The sequence below is a fragment of the Oncorhynchus gorbuscha genome, linkage group LG20, assembly GCF_021184085.1.
Source record: "Oncorhynchus gorbuscha isolate QuinsamMale2020 ecotype Even-year linkage group LG20, OgorEven_v1.0, whole genome shotgun sequence".
Lineage (NCBI taxonomy): Eukaryota > Metazoa > Chordata > Actinopteri > Salmoniformes > Salmonidae > Oncorhynchus > Oncorhynchus gorbuscha.
This window is the reverse complement of record NC_060192.1, coordinates 24,924,073-24,935,256: the sequence shown is the minus strand read 5'-3', so window position 1 is coordinate 24,935,256 and position 11,184 is coordinate 24,924,073. Positions and strand designations below refer to the sequence as shown.

General features: G+C 42.1%; 1 protein-coding gene across 3 annotated transcripts in view; it reads left to right on the top strand.

The window, feature by feature from the left end:
• The first annotated feature begins 2,388 nt into the window (after positions 1–2,388).
• Positions 2,389–11,184, top strand: part of LOC124007471 (AMME syndrome candidate gene 1 protein-like) — a 33,878-nt gene continuing 25,082 nt past the window's right edge. For all 3 annotated transcript variants that reach the window (XM_046318073.1, XM_046318074.1, XM_046318072.1), the window contains exon 1: positions 2,389–4,173. In XM_046318073.1, the coding sequence (XP_046174029.1) occupies positions 3,728–4,173 (446 nt within the window). In that variant the 5' untranslated portion in view covers positions 2,389–3,727. The remainder of the gene's footprint in view (positions 4,174–11,184) is intronic.

Genomic DNA, 11,184 nt, shown 5'->3' with positions numbered 1-11,184 from the left:
CAGCAGCCTGTGCACAGAAGAATGTAGCTGTCAAGTGGAAGGAATGCTGATTACACACATTTTCAAACGGCTCTTGTCATATTGTGTGGGTGTGCATGTTCATGGTGTGATGCTCAGCCTAATGTGAATAGCAAGTAGAACTTTGCTATTAATTGTATTTATCATTTTTAAAAGACAAGTATACTTTTTTAAAATTACGTACAGTGCATATAGAAAGACTACCCCTCTTTAACTTTTTTCATATCAAACATAGAATATATCTTTAAGCATGGTCAAGTTAATAATTATGCTGTTGATGTATTAAATGGCCTGTGCTATCCAGAATCCTTGGAACGTCCCTACCCCAATGAAGTTTAAGGGTTGGGGGTTAGGGTTTAGCACTGACATGTATAAAACCACCCAGACACATCAAGGATGCAGTCGTCCTTCTGAACTGAGCTGCAGGATAGGAAGGGAACTACTTGGGGATGTCACCATGAGGCTATTGGTGATTTTAAAATAGCTCCAGAGTTCAGTGGCCTGGTAGTTGAAACCAGGATCTGTGAAGAGCACACTTTTCTAGTTTGCCAGTGGCCATTGAAGTTGAGCATTTGCCCACTGAAGTCATTTATGACTCCAAACTGCAGTCAGGTCAAGACGTACTGGACTTACTGCTGTTTGGGGTTTTAGGCTTGGTTTCTGTACAGAACTTTGAGAGTGTGCCCTCAAGGTCCTCATGTCAGAGGTCAGAGCTTATTCGCGTATTGTTGAACTGCAAGCTTATTAGTCTCAAAAGTTTTCAATGTCTTGAAAATAATGTAATTCTTTGCCTATTAGCCTACCTTGTAAGCTAATGTTTATTGACAAAATACATGGCAACCCTAAATGTAATTTAACTATTTAGTACTGGTTCGTACATCAGCTGATGTACGAAGGGCTATATAAATACAATTGATTTGATTTGAAATTCTCTAAAATGACATTGGAGGCAGCTTGGTGGACATCGGGTGCTGTCACAGGAAGGCCAAAAAGATGTATTCGACGCATATGACATAAAATTTGATTTGATGTCACAATCAATTCTTTGTTCTGGGACCAGGGATCGGAGTGAACGGTTGTCATTGCTGAGTCTACCTTTATTAAAGGACATGTAGCAAGTAGTTTGCTGCTCTTGCAAAGAACCATCTGCAATATACAGTAGTTCAAATGAAGATGGGCAACACACTGCAAAAGGTTTGAGCGCTTCAAGCTGATGCTCATTCATTCAGCCGAGCAGCTTACAGAGCTCTGTATGTGTGTTCTCTCCAAACCTGCCTGATCTGCCTAGCTCAGTGCTGAGAAACCTCACTGTCATCCATTTTAAGCCCTCACTTAGGGAGCAGCCAGTCATCTGCAGAGGTGTAAACATTGCCTGGCTATCCATCCACATCGCTTCGGCCAACTAATGTTTCTTCTCCACGATGAGTCTGGATTTTCCCCCCTCCCGATGATTTCTAGCACGTCAACACATTCTGTCCTTTCAGATTGGTCCCAGAAACCGATGGGTTGGGCCAGAGCCGGATACATGATGATGTTAACTTTGATACTCTGATTGGTTAGATTTGTTAGAGGCGATCCAATCGCTGATGAATTTTTGTACCTCATCCCTCATTTTGAAGTCACACAAACAACTTATAGGATGGCAGTTTCAGACTGAATGTACTGTATGTACCGATCCATATAACAGTGTAATTAAATTCAGAGTGAGTCCTCAGGCAAGTGTAAACCTACACTTTTAGTGCAAGCATCTCATGTTCTGACCTTGGTATCACTCCCTCACTTACAGTACGAATATGAAAGATCATAAGAGAAGGGTCTTTGGTTTTGTGAGCTTACTGTTGCCATATTTTGGGTAAATGATTAGGATAGGAAACTTTCCCAATATAAAGCTGATTCCTCCTTGTATGGCTGACCTCACTTGGGATGTGAACCCTCTTTCATAACAACGACAACACTACTTAAGGTTTCAGGGGTGTCGATGTCATTGCATGATCATGGCTAGAGCTCATTAGATAAATAGTTTACATTCTACACCCCAACAACTGGCAGAGCCCACCATGTGATCTGAGTTATGACACCACAAACAATGGTTCCCAGTTGGTCCGTTATAGCCTAAAACCAGGCAGGTACTGTATGTTGATGTACCACCTAGGTTACACAATTATTACACTGTACATGCCTGTGTAACAGCAATATAATAAAGAGTTTACATTTCGGTTGGTAACTTGAACAGCATGGACCAATCAATATTTTCAGTAGCCTATATTGGTATTTTGATAGCCTAATATCGTGAGGAATCGAATCGAATTTTCAAGTCTGCTATTCCTAAAATCCCTCGCGCAGCCAGTCGATTCTGGAGAGCAGCTGATCACCTGCAACAAGAGGGCGGACGGCACATTTTACGACTGCAACGAAAAGGATTTGAAGGGATGGATGTTTGCTTTCTCTAAGTGAAGTCGGATACAAATTGTCTAAAGGAGCACAATTAGTAAATGAGAAATTGCAATCGAACATCGGCATCCTCACGCGGTTGAGGCCAAGTTGATTAGGAACTGAGGATAGCACAAGCAGCATTTTTTTCTGCGTAATTCGCAGCAAGAATTCAGATTTGACACGGACAGCATATGGTGAGACTACGCATTATGCGTAGGAATCGATCGCAAAACATTTCCTGGATCCTATTTCGGCGTTGGGAAGGTAAATACTGTCAGTGACTACAGATGATCACAGGTCCCCCCCTCCCCAACAGCACAGAGGCTATCAGGCAAATGGTAGCCGCTGTGAGTCGGGCGAAGAGCGAGAGACCAAACCCGGAGGATTTCGGACAGATGGAATAGAAAGAATGCTGCTCTCTCAAAATGCATCACAGTAGATGGATAAACTGACCAAATAAATATACAGCAAACTTTCAGCGCTGATTATGACGCTGGGGTTTAAATGATATGTTTTAAACTGACCGAGAACTGACAAAATGCATGTGCAAACTGATCAGCTGGATTGTTGAAATGACTTGGTTGGCGCTGACGCTGTCTGATGGCTCAAACTGCATAATAGCCAAATGGCATTTTATTTTGCGTCGACTTGACGTTTAGATCTCCAATATTGGATCAGTTGTCTAGCTAAAAGTTCGGATGAAAGTAAACAACTGGTGCAATGTTAAACTACATGGTCCGGAGCGTAATGTACTGTTCGTGCTGAAGCGTATGGGTCCTGCGTACTCAAGCTCCCGACTCCCACACAAAAAGGATTGTCTCTGTTGCGGGGGGTGCAGTGCAGTAGCTGTCACAGCTCCACATCTGGCTACTGACTGGATAGTTAACTAGCTAGCTAGCTAGCTAACTGTTTTTCCTCTTGGGAAGCTAGTGAGGTTGAATGGGTTTCTGCATCATTCGAGAGAAAGATTGCTTTGTGAAATCACCTCGGTGGTTATCGTGTTCCGAAGGGACCTGTATTTTGGACAATATCTGAGATCAATCGAACAGTTTGAAGTGATTCACGGCTGTCTTCTTAGCGAAAACACATAAGGACTTGCGTAAGTCACGTATTTTTAAAGGCAAAGATAGGGTGACATTGCAGTCTCATCATATTGGATATAACGTCGCCCGACAAAAAAAAAGTGAAAGTGGGGCATTGTCCGTCACACGTATTAACGCAGTGGGATTTGTACGTCTGGTCGGCGTTCCCCCCCACCCTTCCCTTGTTGACGGTGATGGGTCGGAAGCGGTGTGTCGGTGCAGATTGTTCCAAGATGGCGGCCGGGTGCTGCGGGGTGAAGAAGCAGAAGCTGTCGGGATCCCCCGGGTCGGGGGGTCCTGGCGGGGTGGGGGCGGGAAACGGAGTGGCAGGGACCGGACATTGTGGATCGGACTTGGGGATTGGTTCCTCCTCGACTGTGGCGGCAGGGAACATGAATCGAGTGAACGGCCTGGGGTGTCCTGGGGGTAGTAGTAGTAGCACCAACGCGTTGTCCCCAACCCCGGGAGGCTACAACTCAACTGGCCTCTCCCCGAATCTAAGCCCGGGATCTGGTTCGGGAAGTGGAGGCAGGAAGATGGTTGTTTCGGCGGAGATGTGCTGCTTCTGTTTCGACGTGCTTTATTGCCATCTGTATGGATACCAACCTCCCCGAACACCTAGGTTTACAAACGATTCCTAGTAAGTTTCGTCCTAATATTATGTTGTTAAGTAGTAGCTACTATTGCTAACGTTAATGACTGAATAAGCAATGTTATCGATTGTGTAGTAAACGTTCTTACCGTTAGCCAGCAAGTTACAGCAAGCAGATAACGAAACAATTGTAATGTAGTAGTGAAAATAAAAGTAAATTGGTTGAGCTGTGCAACTTTCGAAAATTAATATATTGCTGCTGCTACTTGGATAAAGTTTACTTTCACTGGGTGGTGTGGTGCTTACGTCTGCTCGCTCAACAAAGAAAACCCGTAGCTAGTTAGCATTAAAGGCTACGTTAGCTTGGTAGCCAGCAAGGGCGAGTTTAAACTTTACACTTTAGAAAGTTTAGAAAACACCACACAATTGTTGTGTTACGGCGCGTGGTGTGTTTGTCTATTTCTTTTTTTTCCTGTGTTGTGAAAATGACACGGCTTGATTATATTCCTTCATCCAAAGTCGAGATCTCGAATTTAACTAGCTGCCTTGTCTGTGTCAATCGACCATGACAGAGGACGGGTTCCCACTAGAAGTCAAAATTGGCTGTAATCGTATAAAACCAACATTTACCTTTTTGGTCTTAGTTCAAGGTTATGGTTAGGCATACAGCTAGCAGCGTGTCTCATAAAGCCCCATTACACATTGACTTGCTAGATGTGGCAACACCAAAGATGCTATTCGATATGCAAACAAAATGTGAACCACATCGACGGAGATATACCTGACAGGTATAATCGACGATACTGATCAGTGATGACACAGGGGCCTACGATTAAAATACGATCCTGCCTGTGTTTCAGACAACTATAGACATACCTATTTGATGCAAGGACTACCCGGCTGTGAGATTGACTATACCTAACTACATTGCTTGTTTACAAAAAACCGTAAGGATTAATTATAGAGACCCCCTCTAGTAATTTAATAGGATATGTCATAAACCCTTAAAGTTACAGAATTGATTCAAAATGGCAGCCATATTGGTCAGGGAGAAACCCAAACCAGTCTATTTGGAATGAACAGCAGAAGAGGTATAGTCCTGATTTTACTTTTGCAGGAAAATAAATGTAACTCATGTGATATGTACATTGTGTAATATAATTATTGTCATATGATTGTGTTTTGGGTTTATACACGTTATGGGTTTTATATGCGTTTTCTGTATAAATATCCTCTAAAAATATGTAAACAGACCATAAATGTAAAATAAATATATTTAAAAAATAAGATTTATTGGAAAGCTGCAAATGATATTATATGATACAATATCAGTACTTATTGCATTTGCAACTTGTCTAAATCCTATCGTCAACTGATTTGACAGTGTATGGCTGTGGATTGACTACATTGTTTGAATGGAATGTTATATTGGCAGTTAATTTGAAAAGTGTATGGAACCATTCCTCTAAAACGGTCTGGCTAGCTGACAAACATACAGTGCAGATACATTCTCCAAATGCATTTTTATTTTTTACACTGTTTTATCACAGCACTGGTAAGCCATGGTTGCTCAACTACCTGACCAACATGGCTGACCTTTTGACCATCATATGAAGTTTCACATCCATTCTAGTATTCTTATTAGTAGCCTACCCCCATTCTAGTATTCTTATTAGTAGCCTACAACCTTTGTTTTGGTTTATGATAGTGTAATTTACAGTTGTCCTAAACTCAAGTCATAACAGACATTCTTCAAGAATCCATACAGCATTGAATGTAATAACCATTAAAAAGCTGGACTGCTTCTACATATTGTTCATTTAAACTGGGAGGTTTGTCCACAACACATTCATGACTAGAGACAATATTTTATGCAATATTAGGCCTACATTTACCAATGGCATTGTGTTAAAATCCCAATAGGTCTATTTTCTGTTGGTAATGACGGTCTACACACTTAGTTAGGCATACATCATTACATCATCAGTTATTAGAGCCAACCTAACAGCCAAAGTAGCTTTAGGGAGGAGCTGTTGTCATGGTGGCCTTTCCTTGCTCACAGTAAACATTGGGATGATATTTTTAATGAGATGCCAATGTACTTTTCTCCTCCAAGGCTGTTAAAATGGTAATTGGCCATTGCACAGCTTGGTAACTGGGAAGCATTCTCTGCATACTAGTGTGCAAAACTACATTTTAACAGATAGGCATGTCATTTACAAACCAAATATGGCTCTCAGCCACCTTTTTGTAGCATTGTTACTACCATATACATTTCACACAGACTCTGTCTATACACACAAGTATTTATTAGAATAAAAAAACAATGGGGGGTACACAAGTGTTAACTAGTATATTAGTGTTGTGCCTTCATTTCAAAGTAAAATCAACATCCTGTCCATTATTCTATATCAATGTAGATGTTTGAAACATTAATGGGAGGCCTGGAGACAAACTCTATTGATACCATTCATTTCAACATTGTTTTCTTCTTTATAGCAAATCCTGACAACCTGCAGTCATTTCTTCCTTACTATATTTAACACACCATTTTTTCCAAATGTATAATAATTGCCTGCTTAAAACATACTTATGCGTCAAGACATTTTGACATTTTTGGGGGGGACAATAACGTATGACTATCTTATAGATAGAGTTTTACCACCCGCCTTTATCATCATGCCTTTTGGAAATGGCCAGACATTTGTTTCTATAGATATGTCAGGGAAAGAGTGCATATTTATATTTAACATATTTATCTCTTTGCAATCTCCCTTTTAGTTATTTAGCAGACGCTCTTATCCAGAGCCAATTACAGGAGCAATTATGGTTAAGTGCCTTGCTCAAGGGAAATGTCGACAGGTTTTTCACCTAGTCAGCCCGGGGATTCAAACCAGCAACCTCTCAGTTACTGGCCAAACGCTGACAGAGCCAAGTGACTTGGTGTATAGCGAGAGGAGAGGGCCAAGAACAGAGCCCTGGGGGACACCTTAACGATGCGCATTACTGGCCACCTGGTCATGGCTAGGCTACCTCACAAAAATGCATAAACCGGATCACACAAAGTATATGCTTCCCATTTTGTTAATGTTGGATAGAGGAAGAGTAGCGGTAGAGCCATTGATTGAGAGTTGGACACTTGATTCCAGGTCTCCGTTTACACGCGCTGGGATTTCTTGACTTAGAGGTCTATGTATAGACTTACTAGTGTGAGAATCCTGGTAGCTGTTAGTTTATTGGAGGTGATTTCCCCTTGATTCCTAAGTACCGGCTCAGTGTCTGTTTAACAGTGAAACTAATTCAGCCTCACTAGACAGTTCTGTCATATCTTGTGTATGTTGGGGATACTCCGTATTCACCCAGTCTGAATCAGTGTGTTTTGTGAGTGTTTACATGAAGCAGTAACCTGATAGTGCTCAGGGCCATGGTGATGATGCACTGTAATCTGTTGATCCGTTTGATGCCCACTGTCCTAGGATTTAGGGGTCAAGTGAAAGTTCTGCCCGATGTCAGAAAATGGGACCGAAAATCCAAGCAGAGTGAGGCAGATGGAAAGGGGTGGAGGAGGTTGAAAGCCCACTTTCATTCATTGGGAATTTCCACGTGAAATAATTGATTTGATATCCAGTTCCCCTCTTTTGGGAAGATTGAAACAAAACCTGAAAAAAATGTGTTGGGCTGTTTTTCTTCAATAGAAGGCATCTCATACATTCACATACATATGCTTGTTTGAAGTTACACATTCTTAAATAGGGAATTGATCACCCAGAGGTAGTTGTTTGCAACATGCTTGTAATGTTGGGATGTAATGCAGAGGGAAGAGATGAGTAATGCCATGACGGGTATACTAGAGGCAACAGCATACACACATGTTCAAGCCCCTCCCTGCTGTTCTGACATTAGAATGGTACTAATACAGAGAGTGCTGTCTGCAATCTCTTTCCAGCTATGAAGACAAGGAACTGAACACCGCTCTGCTTTTCTATATTTTAACACCGGTGTCATCTTTATGCTAATTTTAGATTTGAATGGCAAGGGCTTTCCCTGTGTTGAGAGACTCAGTTCCTCTCCAAGTCTACCCCCACTTGCATTAGCCTATACGTCTAAAATGGAGATGGGAGTAGTCTGATCCATCCAGGCCAGTGTGTTTACCACCAGGAGGATTCATCTGATCAGCGTGGATCAGCTCCAAGAGGAGGGTTGTTGCCATAACCATGGCTGTATAATATAGCCGCTCTACCAGGGCTCAAATGAACATTAAACTTACCTCAAGCCTCGTGCTCGATTTATTCTAGACTACTAGAATGTGGTAGATGAACTGGGCCTGCCAGGTTGAAACCGAGTGCCACACACAACATGGTGGTTTCTGCTTGAGGAACTGATGATGTGAGGAACATGACACCAGCCCCTCCCACACCCCATCTGATCTCTGCACACACTCCTGCCCACAACACCAGCTCCACCTGTGACCCATAAATCAGAAGCCAAAGGAGTGTAATATGTGCCTATATGCATGTGACTTATGACACTTTTGAATCTCCTGAATAATTGCCCCCTCAGTGTGAAAGCTGGGACTAAGCTGGGACTGGGTACTATAGTGCAATGTGTAATTGTGACTATGGTGGGCAGTGATGTCATCAGGACTGATTAGTAGTCAGTCTGCAGTGGGAAGGTGTCTGTGTGTGAACTGGGCTCCAGATGTAGCAATGCGCATTAAAACGCCCCTGCAGCCTTTTCTAGTGTTTCCACTGTTTGGGGATGGCACTTATTTGAATGGACTGATTGGTACAGAGGAGAGGATTTGAAGCACCTCCTAAAACATTTCATGCGATGACATACCCCTTCATCTGAACTAATATGTACCTGTCAAGTTCTTCCATTTGGTTCGTTCCTCGTCAAAAAGCACCAGAAAGAGGACTGACACCCACCATCTTAGATGGTTCTGAAATGGTTTCTGTTGTTAGAAACAGATCAGATTAGCGTTACTTTAACATTATTGTGCCGCAGCACCATACTACTTGTGAGACATAGGGAACTGATACTGCATACTCATTGGTGTAGTGGGTTTGGTGTGGGGGGTACATGGGGGGTCTTTGACAATTTATTGGGATTCCTCATGTCTCAGTCATGTATAGAACAAAAAGTTCGGTCCCAATCGAATGTTGAGTACTATATTTATTAGATATTATTTAAGTCCTATAAATTAAAAGGCCTATTTAGGTGCAATCAATTAGCTTAATTTCTCACAGATCAAATAATAAAAATAATTTAAAAACAATGTCGCAGGAATGCTAATCTTATATGTTTATAACTATATACATATATTATTTCAGACAATCTGAGATGATGGGTGTAATGGCTTGCTTAAATGTATTTGACTTACTCACTGCTTTAAATTAGGACTGAGTGACTAACTGGGCTCAGTTAAATATGCTTTGACAAGGCTTTTTAAAAGCAGCCCTTGTTTGATGTGCTTTGCAGAGACACACTGTCTGTGTCCTCAGGGTTGGACCTCTGCAGTGCAGAACGCTGGTTCTCCGACTGGATTCCATCCCAATGTGTTTTTGTGAGTTGAGACGAAATCGTTTAGGCCTATCACACGTTGCTACCCATCCATTACCAATGATCCATTCATCCATCAGCGATGGATGGATACCAAATGGGTAGTGTTGGATCTCCCTTTTACTCCTGTACACTGAACAAAAATATAAACATAACATGCAACGATTTCAAAGATTTGACTGAGTTACAGGCCATATAAGGTAATGAGTCAATTGAAATAAATTAATTAGGACCTAATCTATAGATGTCACGTGACTGGCAATACAGAGATACAGATATGCAGGTAGGGTCGGGGATCAAAAAAACATGCCATGTGACACATCTCCTTTGCATGGAGTAGATCAGGCTGTGATTGTGGCCTGTGGATTGTTGTTCCACTCCTCTTCAATAGCTGTGTGAAGTTGCTGGATATTGGTGGGAACTGGAACACACTGTCATCCACGTCAATTCAGAGATTCCCAAAAATGCTCAACGGGTGACATGTCAGGCGAGTTATGCTGACCATGGAAGAACTGGGACATTTTCAGCTTCCAGGAATTGTGTACAGATCCTTGTGACATGGGGTGTGCAATTATCATGCTAAAACATTTGGCGATGGTGGCAGATGAATGGCACAACAATGTGCCTCAGGATCTCGTCACGGTATCTCTGCATTGAAATTTCCATTGCAATTAAAATGCATAAAATAAAAAATGCAATTGTGTTTGTTGTCCATAGCTTATGCCTGCCCATACAATAAACCCACCACCACGATGGGTCACGGTGTTCACAATGTTGACATTAGTAAACCGCTTGCCCACATGTCGCTATCTGCCCGGTACAGTTGAAACCGGGATTCATCTGTGAAGCGAGCACTTTTCCAGCATGGCAGTGGCCATCGAATGTGAGCAGTTGCTCCCCATCGATGAGCAAATGTTGATGTTTCAACGCTGAACTGCAGTCAGGTCAAGACCCTGGTGAGGACGACAAACATGAAGATGAGTTTCCCCGAGACGGGTTCTGACAGTTTCTGCACAGTTTCATCAGCTGTCCGGGAGGTTGGTCTCATACGATCCGGCGGGTGAAGAAGTCTGATGTGGAGGTCCTGGACTGGTTTGGTTACACGTGGTCTTCGGCTGTGATGCCGGTTGGACATACTGCCAAATTCTTTAAAATTACATTGGAAGCGGATTATGGTAGAGAAATGAACATTCAATTCTCAGCCAACTTATCTGATGGACATTCCTGCAATCCGCATGCAAATTGCACACTCCCTAAACTTGAGAGATGTGATATTGTGTTGTGTGACACAACTGCAAATTTTTGTGACCTTTTATGGTCCCCAGCACAAGGTGCACCTGTGTAATGATCATGCTGTTTAATCAGATTCTTGATATGCTACACCTGTCAGGTGCATGGATTATATTGTCAAAGGAGAAATGCCTTTTAACAGGGATTTAACCAAATTTGTGCACATAATTTGAGAGAAATAAGCTTTTGTGCATATGGACAATTTCT